General features: G+C 38.1%; 1 protein-coding gene across 3 annotated transcripts in view; it reads left to right on the top strand.

Annotated features, from left to right (window-relative positions):
• Window positions 1-12,343, top strand: part of RRAS2 (RAS related 2) — a 74,826-nt gene extending 62,483 nt beyond the window's left edge. For all 3 annotated transcript variants that reach the window (XM_023239597.2, XM_006937120.3, XM_019812092.3), the window contains exons 5-6: window positions 8,547-8,665; window positions 10,818-12,343. In XM_023239597.2, coding sequence (XP_023095365.1) covers window positions 8,547-8,665; window positions 10,818-10,905 — 207 coding nt within the window. In that variant the 3' untranslated portion in view covers window positions 10,906-12,343. The remainder of the gene's footprint in view (window positions 1-8,546; window positions 8,666-10,817) is intronic.
• The last annotated feature ends 2,938 nt before the right edge of the window (window positions 12,344-15,281 follow it).

Below are 15,281 nucleotides of genomic sequence, written 5' to 3'. Positions count from 1 at the left end.
AACTGTTTGCCTATCTATGCCCATCCTCTCTAGTAGGCCCTGGGTCCCGCTCCTTCTCACTAGCTCATAGATGTCACCCCAGCAATGGTTCTGTTCTGGTTGTTCCGTTTCTCTGCTGCATAATCATTCCCACAAGCATGTCATGCTACAGTGGCTCTCATCTTTAAAACAAAAAGTAACTACAGCAAAAGCGTGTTCTTAATCTCACATTCTTCTCTGTGTACGTTTCTGCTTCTTGTATCAAGCAAAACTCCTTAAAAGCGTTATCTACACTTGCTCTCCTTTCTTTCCTGCCATTCTTGCTTGCTCTGACCTCAGGCATGCAGCACCCCAGTCAAGGTCACCATTTACGTAGATGTCAGTAACGTTTGACACAGATGCTCATACTCTCATTTTTGAAACACTTTGTTTACTTAGCTCTGGGATACCTTAACCTATGCCTCCACTCTTTCTTTGCCAGTATTTCCTTCTCTCTCACAGGTATCTTAGGCCTCAGGTGCACCTTCTTCTAAGGCTCTAGTTGTACAAAGACCACTTTACCTCCCAGCCAGCCGTGAGAGCCATACACCGTGCATTTGAAGTTGAGGTGCTGTGCTAAAGGTTTTTACCTTTTTAAAGTCTCTTTAGAATTAAGGGTGTTGTGTATAATGTCTTGGTACCTTTACCTGCTTTACTAACAGCCTGGACAGGCCACAGGATCCATAAAAATTTCTTCCCCTGTTTAGAAATGTTGACTTTTTGGTCATCATCCTTAAAGGGTTCTTACTCAGTAACCAGTCTTACTTGCTCTTAGTTATTGACCCAGTTCATTCTCTTCTGCCTTTGTGTTAGACACAATCCTTTGGACTTTTTCTAGTTTCTTGCCAGTTTTCTGTTACATAGCAAATGCCAGTTCTCCATGTTCTTTGAATTTGTGGGTCAGCTCTGGACATTCCTATTATTGGTTCCCGAGATTCTGAACCCATCTGGGAAGAGGTCAAGCAGAAGAGCTTTTGCTTATTAATAACTTGCTTCTGGCTTCTGTATCTCTGGATTTGCTCCTTCCTCCCTCCCTCCCTCCCTCCCTTCCTTCCTTTCCTTCCATCTCATCCATCCATCCTTCCATCCATCCAATATTTATTGAACCCTTTTCTAGACACTAATAACACGCAATAGAAAGAACAAAGTCACTGAAATTGTCATTAAATAAGAAGAATTTGAATGGTTAGAGTTACCACACACCGAGCCCCTTAGAGATAAATAACATTGATCATCTTGTTTATTCTATCTAAGGTGAAGGAAGAGAACACAGGTAGTTGACTTGCTTGTGCTTGCTAAAATGTAAAAGTAGGTACATATAATAGCACACTGATTTCTGAAATTTAATACAGCAGTTATGTGTGCTTGGATTGTGGACTTTGCTGTATCTCTGATTTCAAGTTCCTTGTCCTTGACTCAGCCCTGTCTAGAAATGGACTGTTCTGTTCTTTTTGTGTTTACCCTTTCTTCCTCTGGCTTACTTTAGCCTCCCCCTCTCCTCTCCTCCTTGTTAGGTGCTAGTGGCCACTGTTAATTTGAGAAAGGAACCCATTACACTTAGGATAATACCCAAGTGTACTAACCCCCACTGTCTCTGTTTAGTACCTTGACCACAGTATGCCCCTGTAGCCTCCCAGAAAAAGACCTCACCCCTACCCCCAATAGTAGAGTCAGGGTCCTCTTCTTGCCTTACCTGTTTTTGCCTTCTCTGTATCTAAAGATCTGTAAACCATTGAATGTAAGTAGCATGAGGGCTTCTCAGTTTCGATCAGTTTTGTTCATGCTTTGTCCTTAGTACGTAGAACAAAGACACACACTCAATAAATATTTGCTGAATTGAATGATTCAAGGCATCAGTGAATCAAGATGTGGTATTAATTTGATGATTCTTTCTATACAATAGGCATTTAAAAAAAAAAAACCACAAAAACAAGTTTTGGTTCTGTTGGTCTCTTCCTATTAAACCCAGTTTGTTGGATAAAACTGCTCTCATCATTCATATTTGCTCCTCTCCATTTGGAAATACATAGTACTAGATATACTCATTATTGTGGATATCTGCTAATATTCATTTGTGCCTTTGAAGTGAGGGTCACTGGAGGTTCCCAGATGTAGGTCTGTGAATTTGTTATATCAGATTCACCTTTGTTGCTTAAAACAGAACATTTCTGGGTAGTGCTGACCCACCAAATTAAAATATCCAAGAGATGAGGTTTAGTATTTGGTATCTTTATAGAATTCTCTGGGTTGGGGAACATCTAGGAAATCCTTATTTGTGTAGCTTTCAATCTTCTGTTGATTCTGGCTTCATAAAGCTTTGGCTTTGTTCCATGTAATATTCTTTTGGCTCATTTTTGTGTTTGCTTGCTCTGGTGGTAACAATGCTATTTCTACTTCTTAGTTAAAATAATGCTACTCCAGTGAGCTCAAAAGCAGCTTTATATGTGGTTAGAGATTTCTTGACCAGAAATGTATGCACAAACTTTGCTGACCTTGATTGCTGGAAGACAGTGATGTGAGACAGTACTTTAAAAATAAATAAATGAGGCACAAAATTAGTATTGGGAGTATTTTATCATGTAGGCCATTAATTCATTATTTTTTCTGTATAAAGATACCTCATTTGCCATTTCTCTCTAGCTGAATTACATTATGCAGGAGGGGTGGGACAAAGTACCTTTTTGAAGAATAAGTGTGCTGAAAGACATGGCAAAATTTTTGAGGACATATGTCCCTCCCCCAAAGTTATATTAATAATTATTGAGATTGACTAGTCTCAAATATTAATTTTCATTTTTCTTCCTGTATCTTTTATTTCAAGTTTTACTTATTTGGTCATACTCTGTTTACTTAACATGTTTTATTTCGTTAACTATGTACTCTTCTAGGCTCTGGATGTACAAAGACAAATATGCCTTCCTCCCTAGCTACAAGGGATATGATGGTGGGAGAGCGAGAAAAAGCAACATCAAAAATTGGAGTATAGTGTGTTTAGTTTTGTTCACTGTAGGGCATGATGGGAGCTCTGGGGTGCTGTTCCAAAACTGCATCAGCACTGAGGGGGAAGTTATTGATTGCTTGAGTCTTGAAGTATTACTAAGGAACAAATTAAGAGTATAGGGTTGGGAGAGAAGGGATGGCATCCCAGGAAGAAGGAACAGAATTTGTGACAACGTGGTGGTATTTTTTTGTAGGAAGGAATTTCCCATGTCAAGTTAAAATAGGAATTGTCTTTTTAAAATTGGCTTCTGTGAAGCTTTCTTTTCTTACTTGGCTTCCTCACTAGTTGTTAATTGCTTGCTTGATTTGATTGATTTATATTTCAAAACCATAGGCCTTATGGTGCATAAGCTATTTTGAAGAGAGTCAGGGAAGTTTAAAAATTACAAAAACTTGGGTATACTAGTGCTGTGTAGTGCCTGCTACCCTTTTGGAACACAACACAATATCAACTCCTAGGTGGTAGTGTAATTATTAGATGTTTGCATTAATGGAATAACCTGATGATACTGTACTGAGTTGCTGAATTTTAGAAATGGAATATTAAATTGGGAGAGCAAACTACCTTAAAAGATTAGAGGGAACAATACCTTGAGCTCAAATAGGGCCAAGAATAATTCCTGCTCCAGGTTAGCCAGAGTGAAAAACATCATTAATTCTTGGGGTATTGGGTAGTGTACTCAGAAGGTTTTGTTCCAGTCGTAGGGCAAAATTAGCTCTAGGGTAATTCTGTTCTGGCACTATGGAACAAAAAGGACTACACTTTCCAAATAACTGCATCCCAGAAGAAAGCTCAAGAATATATATAGGAATACAAACTATCCAGAACCCAGTAGGTCAAAGTCTAGTACCCAGGCATCCATTCAAATTACCAAGCAAGAAGCAGGAAAATATGACTCATAATAAGGAGAAAAAACAAGGAGTAGAAACACACCCAGAAATGACACACGATAGAATTAGTGAACAGATACCTTAAGCAGTTCTATGACTATATTCCATATGTTCAACAAGCTAGAGAAAAGACTGAGTATGTTAGGGAGAAACATGGAAGATGGAGAAAGATCAAAATCAAACTTGTAGAAATTGAAACTACAATGTTTGAGATGAAAGATACCCTGGATGGGATTAATAGCCAGAAGCAACAGCTGGAAAATGTCTAAATTTGATCAAAACTGTAAAATGCATACATTTAAGAAGCTCAACAAACCCTGAACATAAGAAATATGAAGAAAATTAGAATGAGACAAATTAAAATGGAATTGTCTGAAACCAGCGAAAAAGAGGAAACGTGACAGATAACCAGAGGAAAAGAAAACTACGCACAGAGGAACAAAGATAAGGATGGCAGTGGTCATCACTGTTTCTCATGGGCAACGACTCAAGGCAGAAGATAGTGACACAACATCTTTCACGTACCGAGAGAAGAAAACTCGTCTAGAATTAAATACCCACTAAATGTTTGTTTCAAAAAATGAAGGTGAAATACTCCACAGATATGCAAAAGGTGGGAAGAGAAGATTTATTACCAGCAGACCTGTGTTATAAGAAATGTAAAAAGAAGGAAAATTATACCAAATGGCAGTTTGGATCTATACAAAAAACAAAAACAAACCCACCAGAAATGGCATTTATGTGAGTAAATATAAATTACTTTTATTGTTATTTGTCTCTTTAAAATATACTCTGGATGTTTAAAGCAAAAAAAGGTAACACTCTGTGGTGAGGTAAAAGATAACAAAATGTAGGAGGGAGAAATGTGTTACTGTAGTAAGCCTCTTATACTATATGTGAATGGGCAGAATGCATTTGAACTTTGATGAGTGAAAACGTGTATTATAAACTCTAAGGCAGTCATTAAAATAACATGGTACGTACTTCATTAGCCAACAAAGGACATAAAATGGAATCATAAAAGCAATATAGTTAACCCAGAAGAAAATAGAAAAAGAATAAGCAGATTAAAGAACAAATTGGATAGGAAACATATCAAGATGATTCAGTGATGACGGTAATCACATTGGTGGTAGATTGTGTGAACACCTCAATTAAAAGGCAAACATTGTCAGGGCACCTGGGTGGCTCAGTCGGTTGAGCGTCCGACTTCGGCTCAGGTCATGATCTCACGACTCGGGAGTTCCAGCCCCGCGTTGGGCTCTGTGCTGACAGCTTGGAGCCTGCTTCGGATTCTGTGTCTCCCTCTCTCTCTGCCCCTAACCCACTCTGTCTCTGTCTCAAAAATAAACATTTAAAAAAAAATTAAAAAAACAAAAAGGCAAACATTGTCAAATTGGATTAAAAAAACAAAACAAAACAACCCCAAAAAAACGAGACCCTACAAGAAATCTACTTTCAGTGTAAAAGACAAATAGGTTAAAAGTGAAAGGATGGGGTAAGATATACCATGCTGATACTAATGGAAAGCCTCTTGAAGTGGCAATATAAATATCAGACTAAGTCGATTTCAGAGCAAAAAACCTACCAGGAATAAAGAGGATTGTTTTATAATGAAAAAGAGATTAATTCATTAAGAACATAACAATCCTAAACGTTCATATATTGAATAACAACTTCAAAATTCTTCTTTTTAACGTTTATTTTTGATAGAGAATCAGAGCTTGAGTGGGGGAGGGGCAGAGAGAGAGAGAGAGAGAGAGAGAGAGAGAGAGAGAGAGGGAGGGAGGGAGGGAGGGAGGGAGGGAGGGAGAGAGGGAGAAAGAGAGAATCCAAAGCAGGCTCCAAGGTGTGAACTGTCAGCACAGAGCCTGAACCGGGGCTCGAACTCAAGAACCGGGAGATCATGACCTGAGCCAAACCAAGAGTCACACACTTAACTAACTGAGCCACCCAGCCACACCACAACTTCGAAATTCTTAAAGCAAAATTGAAAGAACTGCAAAGAGTAATTGACATGTTCACACTTAACAGTCAGAATTTTCAACATCCCTTTTCAATAATTGAATAGAAAGAAAACCAATAGGATATGGGTGGCTTGAACAGCAATGTTGAACAAATTATTCTGAACATTTAGTGAATGCCCCACCCAACAATAGCAGAATACACATTATCTTGAAATGAGAACAAGTCTCAATAAATTTAAAAGGATTCTGGTGAGACCAGGTATGTTCCTTGATCATGGTGGAGAATTAATTTGGAAACCAGTAACAGAACATAGCTAGGAAACCTCTAAATATGAGGAAACCAACAAGCTTCTAATTTATCCTTCTTCTAAAGAAATGATCAAATGGGAAATTGCAAAGTATTGTGAACTGAATGATATTTAGAACACATATCAAAATTTGGGATGCTACCAAAGAGGAAAATAAAGAGAAATTCATAGCATTAGTTATCTTAGAAAAAAGGAAAGGTCTCAATTCAATGACTGGCTTCTACTTTAAGAAACTAGAAGAGAAAGAGCAAATTAAAGACATAGTAATTGGAAGAAGGTAAATAATAAAGGGTGGAAATTAACAAAATTGAAAATAGAAAAACCATAGAAAGATAAACCTAGTTTTTAGAAGATCAAAGTGACAAATCTACCCAGAATGACCAGGTTAAAAAGAGCAAAGGGCACAGAGTGCCAGTGTCAGTAATAGGAGAGGTGCCATCACTTCAGATGTTAAAGATATTGAAAAGATAATAAATACTATAAAAAGAAATACCATACTATAAAGAAACTTTATACCAATAAATTCAACAAGTTAGATGAAATGGACATTTCTTAAAAGGTGCACAAAATATCAAAACTCACGAAAAAAAATAGATAACATGAATAGTACTGTATCTATAAAATAAATTCAACTGGTTATAAAAACCTTCCCTCGGAGAAAACCTCAGGTCCAGATGGATTCATCGGTAAATTATACCAAACTGATTTTGCTGAAAGTATTCCAGAATATTGAAGATGAGAGAATTCTTTCCAACTCCTTATATGAAGCCAGCATTACTCTGGCTTACCAAAGCCAGACAAAAATTTACGAATACTACAGTCCAATAAGTCTTGCAAACATGTATGTAAAAATTCTTAAAATTTTAGTAAATAGAATTTAACAATATATGAAAAGGACAGTGCATCATCACTCAGGTGGGGTCTATTCCAGAAATGCAGTGTTGATTTAACAGTCAAAGATGAATCAACACAGTTCACCAGATTAACAGACTAATGTGGAAAGATTATGATCTCAGTAGATACAGAACAAAAAAAAGATTTGAGAAAATTCAACATACTGTTAAAAACTCTTTACAAATGGAATAGCAGACACTTTGTTAACACGCTAAAAGGTATCTTCAGTGAAACCCTACAACTAATAGTGTGCTTAATGGTGAAGGACTGAATGCTGCTGTCACTGCACTGAATGGTCTACGCAGTGAGGTGAGGCCAGAAAAAGAACTGAAAGGCATCCATATCAGAAAGCAACCAACTTGTCTTTATTAGTAAATGACATGATTGTTCATCTAGAAAAGCCTATGGAGTTTACAAAAGAACATCCAGATAAGTGAGTTTAACAATTTCCAGGGTATAACACAAATATACAAAAGCATGTTCCCATTTTTGTAGAGAAGAATGTCCATCGTTGAAAAGAGACCAGAAGAGATAGGTTCCTTAATCTATCCCTTTCCCCAGTTGACATTTTCTAACTTTCTGCAAGTGTTTACTTTTGTGGCAAAGACAGCAACAGAAGTCATTCTTTTAGAAAGATCTTTTTCATTCACACTATGTAAATGTAATTTAGTTTAACAGTTTTAGTAAATATCACTACTTCAACCTTTTACACTGAAAATGTGTAGGATAATATATATTCATTTTATGTTTCTGACGGGCCTACCATTTTAGGTCATCAGCTCTGCCACACTTCTTGTCTCAATATAACAAAGGCATTGTGATCATAATCATTATTCATTTTTTCTCACATTTATTGAGTGTCTCCTATGTACCAGGTATTAGGGAGTTTTGAGACGAGGAAGACCCACAGTCTCTTGAGGCTTCCGTCCTCTTCATCCTCAGCTCTTGGTGATAGTTTTCTCTCTTGCCTTGTGTTTAAGCTTTTCTAGACTTCTTTTAGTTCTTGGAACTTGGGACACCGCCCGTCCATGGCCCTCACACAGGCCCTTTCTTTGGTCAGGGATACTCTCTTACCCCACCCTTAACCAACTCCGCGCTCTTTATTTGGTTCTTAGTTTAAATGTCATTCCTCGGGGAAGCTTTCCCTGATCTGCCCAGCAGGGTTATAGACTCTACTAGCACCTTGTACTTTTTCTTACCAGAATTATCACCATTGTATTTAATACTTTGAGTAATCACCAGACTGGAATCTTGTTGCATGGTAATATTTCGTCACAAGTATGTTCTTCTGGGTTGTTCTTCAGAGCTGGACTTCAATATGTGTTGAGCTTTTAAGTCTGTTGGTTTATCTTAAGACAAATCAGCTTGGCCTCTGGCTAGATTAGGAGAGCAGTCTGTGGCCATAGGGTTAGATGGAGCAGATCTGATTTTTAATTCTGTACCTCAGATACGACTCTTGGAATTTCAGGTAACACAGGAAGAAGGACAACAGTTAGCACGACAGCTTAAGGTAACATACATGGAGGCATCAGCAAAGATTAGGATGAATGTAGATCAAGCTTTCCATGAACTTGTCCGGGTTATAAGGTAAGTGAAACACATCTACGATGTGTTTGTTTGTTTTAACTTATAGAATTTTACAGGTAACCACACTGCTTTTTAAAACCACCAAGTAATAAAGAAATTACCATTAAATGTTTTTAGCAAGAAACAGGAAATTATATGTATAAATGCTTCTGTGCACATGACAGGTTAAAAATTTTAATTAAGTACATATTGTATACTAGGAACTTGCTACATATAAAGCCAGATTTAATTATATTGAAGTAGAGAGTACACACAGGGATTTAAAAAAATTGCACACACAACCTACACCACTTCCAGTGGTATCAGTGGTACGAAGGTAGGGATGACAACAGCTAACGTTTGAGTGGAGATCTCTGCCAGATACTGTGTCTGATGCTTTACATGTGTTACCACATTTAAATTTCACCATGACCCAGTAAGCGAAATACTTTCATTTATCCCCACTTTTGGATGGGAGAGCAGGTATAGAGAGGTTAGCTAACTTGTTCAGAGTTTCAGCTTTAAATGGCAGGGCTGGGACTTGAATCTGTGTCTCTGATTCCAGAGCCTGTGTTCTTAGGCTTTGCTTTTTCCCCACCTCCTCCCAGGCTGCGGGAGCCAGGTAGTAGAGATGCGGTGCTCCAGGTGCTCCCATTGGTGGTGTGAAGTATGATATCCCTCATAACAAAGGGTTTTTCTGTTCTGCTGGCCTAGAAGGCCCCTGCGCTTCAGAAAGTGTTAATGGTTCCAGGAAGCTTGAGGTGAAGGGCAGGTGGCCTGGAGTTAGTTTCTGTGTGAGAAAGATTGAGTTTCTGTATAGTGGGAGGGGTTTGATTTGATTATTTTTAATCTTGGTGGCTTGGCGCCTCCTTCCCCGTGGGCTCTCTCTAGATCTGCGGGTCTCTCTGCTTGACAGAAACGTGGAGCTATGGGCTTCCTGTACTTTTTTTAACCCCTTGCCTGGGCATTCTCTTTGTGGGGAAAGGAAAGTAAAGATTATAGTTTTTAATTTTTTTAGTGGTTTGTTAAAAGTGCAAGTTCCATTATTTTTGAATGAAAATAGAGTTTCAGTTTTGCAAGATGTAAACAGTTATGGAGGTGGATGGTGGTAGTAGTAACACTGTGAATATATTTAACACCACTGGACTGCATGCTTAAGAATGGTTAAGATGTCAAGTTCTGTTATGTATTTTAACACGTGTGCGTGCGCACACAAACCGTTACCTTCTTAAAATAACGTTTACTGCCTTTTGAATGCTTTGTCCTTGGTTTTGATCCTCAGAATCTATATCCAAATCCATCATTTAATCTGGAGAAGTGGGTAGAGGCGGCAATTAACAAAATTACTTTAATTTTACTTTTATTTTACGTAGGCTTCACAGCCAACAGGGGCTTGAACTCATGATCCTGAGATCAAGAGTTACATGCTTTCCTCACTGAGCTAGCCAGTGCCCCTAGGGAAGGCTTTTTTATGCCAGCCACTGATAGGCCTTTAAACGTAACAAGATCACGTTTAAACCTCTAGCAACTGTGAAAGGTAGAGTTTTATTATTCTCTTCGAAAAAACCGAGGTTCACAGAGGTCAGCTAACTTGTCCAATGCTGACTTGTAGCTAGTAAGTGGCAAAACAGGAATAGAAACTGTGTACCTTGTATGGGTATGTACTTTATATTTTACTCTAGCAATGGTTGCTTTTTTTTTTAATGTTTATTTTGGGAGAGAGAGCGCTAGCAGGGGAGAGGGGCAGGACGAGGCAGAATGAATCCTAAGCAGACTTGATGTAGGGCTCCATCTCAGACTGGGAGATCATGATCTGAGGCTAAACCAAGAGTAAGATGCTTGACTCACTGAACCACCCAAGCGCCCCTGGATGTCTGTTCTTAAGTATACCTTACTGTTAATGGAGTTACAAAGTGGGAAGGGAACTTAGAGGTCATTGAGTTCAGTATCTCATCTGATTCCAGACTCACCTATGAGTGGAGCTCAGATAGCTCTGCTTTATGCTGGTGTTGAAACACTTGTGCCTCTCCCCCTGAGATTTGCTTCGATTCCCTAGGTGAAATTTAACATTGAGAAGCATATGCACATAAACTAGACTTGTCCAAAAAGAATATATTTGTAATAATATGTTACCAGCAGGGTAGATTTTTATATAGATTTTTCTGTCTTACAGGAAATTTCAAGAGCAGGAATGTCCTCCTTCACCAGAACCAACACGGAAAGAAAAAGACAAGAAAGGCTGCCATTGTGTCATTTTCTAAGAATCCCTTGAATTTTAGCTACCAACTGCCAGGAAAAGCCCTCATCGTCTCCTCCTCTCCTTATGGTTTACATCACATCGTGTTGGTACCTTTCTAGCCTTAGACACAAATGATCACCGTGGTAGCCTTAGACCAAGAAGCTGGCTAATCCTTTCCGTGAAGCTAATCCTATGGTCATTTCAAGACACATTTAAAGGAAACACTAAGGCTGCTTCAAAGATTATCTGATTTCTTAAAAATAATGATCTATATACATAGACATATTCTTTTTTAAGGGCTTACATTTTAATAGGGATGAATCAGTTTTGGAACCTAAGCTGTTTGCCAAGCTGAAGTCATAGGTTGTGAAATTAACTTTTAACTTCTGGAATCATATTGCCTATTGTTACTCTAAATAGAAACATGAGTTGTTTTTAAATGTGAATTTTTGCCTATCTCTAAAAATTTTGATGTCAACTTTAGTTAACCTTAAGTACACTGAATTGAATCCACAGAAGTGAGACATCTCAGACCTTTGCTGATGCTACAGCCTTTGTTTTCCAGTGGCCAAAATACCAAAATGCCTGTTATGTTTATAGATTAAAAACTGCGTATAAAGCCTTTATTACAGCTCCACTCCTAAAGATGATAATAATGTTCTTTGTGGCCAAATATTTGGACTTATTCTGCATTTAGGCATTTCAATGTTCTTGGCTTTTTAAGTTAACTCTTTTCACAGCCATGTTGAGAGTAAAAATAAATAATTTCTGTCTGTCTTCCTTTTCAAGTATTTCTGGATAAGGGATTCAAAAAAAAAACTAAAACTGTTTTTGTTTGTAATATAAAATATGGAATTGATCTTTCCGGGGTCAGAGATGATTAATGTTTTTGCTATATACTTTTATACATTATTTTCTTATCAAACTAGTTAACAAGTATTTTTATATGTTTGTAAGCAAATATGCTTTCACAGCATACCTTGTGTATATGTAAAGATAAGTATTTAATTCTCACTGTTCACTTTTAACTGACAAAGAAAAAAACAGTGAAAACTACAGAAACTGTGGTAGAGCTGTCCTTGCCATCCCGGTCCTGGTCCTGGTGGCTCCCGCCTTTGGCCAGTCACACACCTGCTTGAGAAACCTCCTCCGTAGACGACAACAGGGTGAGAATCTGAAGTCACTTGTGATGTCCCGTACTAGGTATTGACTGTTCTATCAAGTAGTAAGTGTAAAACTTCTCTTTGACGATTAGTATAACTGTGGATGGCTTCTGATTTTTGTTTTTAATTTTGTGGATTGTGTTTCAACAATTCAGAAGTATGTTCCTGATGGTGAGATACTAAGTGGTATTGCACGGTTGTCACTTTATTGAATGTGTACAACAGCCCCGTGAAGTTGATAAAGCGTACCCTTGTATAGCTTCAGGTGCTAGAATTAAAACTGATCTGTTATCACAAGAGAAGGTTTGATGACTTGTTATTTGGGTGGTTTCTTAAAGGAATGAGTGTTGGAAGAAACTTATTTTAGTAGCTAGCCCTGTGCCTTTTCCCAACAGTGCCCTAGGGTTTGAATCTAAAAATCAATATTGGTTATCTGGCAGGTGAACTTGAAGTGAAATGGCTTGGTGTTCTTAGGGGTCTCCTGACTATTAAGTCAGCATTTCTTAAACTTTCTATGAAGTGCTCCTGACAGAAACCCCTATATCTAAAGGAGATACCGCTGAAGACAAAGCCTAAAGCAGCTGAGGCAAAGCGCATACATTTATTTGAATACTAATTAAAATTACTGCCCAGGAAGGTACCATATTTATCCTGTGGGTTTTGGTATTATAGCACCATTGCATGTCTTTGTTAGGACTTTCAGTTGGGATTTTTTACAATGTTTATTTCTTTTTATTTTGAGAGAGAGAGAGAGAGAGAGAGAGAGAGAGAGAGAGAGAGAGAGAGAGAGAGAGAGAAAGAGAAAATGTGTGTGCGCATGTGTATGAGCTGGGGGAGGGGCAGAGAGAATCCCTAGCAGGCTCCATGATGTCGGCACAGAGCCCCATGAGGGGCTCAGTCTCACAACTGTGAGATCATGATCTGAGCTGAAATCAATAAGAGTTGGACACTTAACTGACTGAACCACCCAGGCGCCTTGGGAAAAATGTAAAGTTATCATAGGTAACCTCAGATAACAAGAGATTATCTACATAATAGGCAGATTTAATGGAGAACATTTTATTCTGAATAGATGATTTGTAGCAACACAGTTTGAAGGTTAAATTTATATCAGTTGACTTTTTTTCCCCTCTCTCTGCTTCACTTTGAATACTTTTTATTGCTACACCTTCAGGTTCCCTAATGTTTTCTTCCCCAGTTATTTAATCTGCTATTAATCACATTGAATGAATTTTTTATTTTAGACCTTGTGTTTTCTTTTCTCTTTCCTGTAGAGGTTCTATTTGGTTCTTTTTTACATCATCCATTTCTCCCATTATGCTCATGTATTTCTCTTATCCAGCCCCCCTCAACTGAGTTTCCAGAGAATTGAGCCTAATACCTGTCTGTGGTGTGCAATGAATTAACTTCTGTTCAGTGCATCTAGAGTGGTTCTAGCTGTGTACCATCCTTGGGAGAATTGAGAAAGGCTGCTTTGAATATTTGAACATGGTTTTTATGGCTCTTTTAAAGTCCTTGTCTGTGGAACTCATTTATCTGTATAATTTTTGGATCTGTTTCTATTGACTGACAAAATTTTCTCTAGTTATGGGTCACATTCTTCTGCCTTTTTATTTATTTATTTTTTTGCACATCTAGTAAGTTTTGATTGGATGCTAGACATTGTGTATTTTATATTGTTGGGTGCCTAGATCTTGTCTTCATTTAAAGATTTTTTTTTCCCCTGGTAATTAATTTACTTGTAGTTCAGTTTAATCCTTTCAGGTCTTTTACATTTTATATAGTCTCAAGTATCTTTTTTTCCCCCCAGGATGGTTTAGCTCTACTACTAAGGTGTGGCCCTTTTGGTGTCTCTACTGAATGCCCTGCGTAATCAGTGATGACTCTCAGATTCGGTTAATGGAAACTGAAAAGTTCCCAGCCTTTGTGAGCTCTGGGGAACCATACTGTCTATAGCTCCTGGGTCATTCTTTGCCCAGCTCCTGGAGTTTCATCCTGTACATGCATATCTTAGTATCAAGCAGAGACTTGGTGACCCCGGGCATATTTTTGGAGTTCTTTTTTCTGTGTAGCTGCCTCCCCTCCAGAACTTTGTCCTGCAACTTTCACCTGCCTCAAGCTCCTGGTGTCTGGGACAGATCGATCTCCAGTGTCTTTTCAGCTTAGGAAAACAATTATGTCCTGCTTAGAATCCCCCATCCCCTCTAGAACCTGGAATGTGCCTCTAGGCAGAAAGTCAGGGCAATCTTAAGGCTTACCTTTTTGATTCTCCACCATCAGAGATGGTAGTCCTGTGCTGCCTGGTGTAGAATGGCTGAAAACAGGTGTTTCACATATTAACTCCAGTTTTTTGATTGTCTACGGTAGGAGGGTAAATCTGGCTACTGCTACTTCTCTATCAGAAGCCAGAGTCTCTCCCATTTAATATCCATCATACAGTCAGAGGTGCCTTGTAGGTCTTGAAATCTAATTTCAAATCTTTTTTCACAAAGAATGGCCAGTCTCATGGCATGAAGAAGTCTTTGCCTGTGGGAGTATTTTTTTATTCTATAGCTGGAGGATTGGCAGACTTGTTTTGTAACAGGCCATACAGTTAATATAAATATCATCTTAGGTTTTGTGGGCCATATGGTCTCTGTCCCAGCTACTCATGTCTGCCATTGTAGCACCAAGGCAGCCATAAACAATCTATGAACAAATGAATGTGGCTGTGTTCCAATAAAACTTTATGTGGGGACACTGAAATTTATATTTCATATCATTTTCATGTCATGAAATATTAATCGTCTTTTGAATTAAAAAAATTCATTTAAAATTGTAAAAACCATTCTGTACAAAAACAGATGGCAGATTGGATTTGATCTGTGGGCCACGTTTTGCCAATCTTGCTCTATAGCACATTTGTCATTTGAGGTTACATTCCCAACTTTAGAACCTCTTCTCTCTATATATGTGAAAATTCTTTCAAACAGGATTTCCTGAATTGATAATCATGAATTTAATTTTGTCTCTACATTTGTTTAGGGATTTACAGTATTTCAGGATTGGACATTATGCCCTGTTGGCATACATCTTACATTGATGATTCCTCTAAATTTGGGGCCTCAAAGTTTTGTAATATAAATTGGTTCCTTTAGCATTTGACTTAAAAAAAAAATGTTTATTTTCAGAGAGACAGTGAGAGGGAGGGAGGAGAGAGAAGGAGAGAAAGAATCCCAAGCAGGTTCCACGCTTT

This window comes from Felis catus, chromosome D1 (genome assembly GCF_018350175.1).
Source record: "Felis catus isolate Fca126 chromosome D1, F.catus_Fca126_mat1.0, whole genome shotgun sequence".
Taxonomy (NCBI): Eukaryota; Metazoa; Chordata; class Mammalia; order Carnivora; family Felidae; genus Felis; species Felis catus.
Note: the sequence above shows the minus strand (reverse complement) of the source record. Positions and strands in the feature narration are given on the sequence as shown.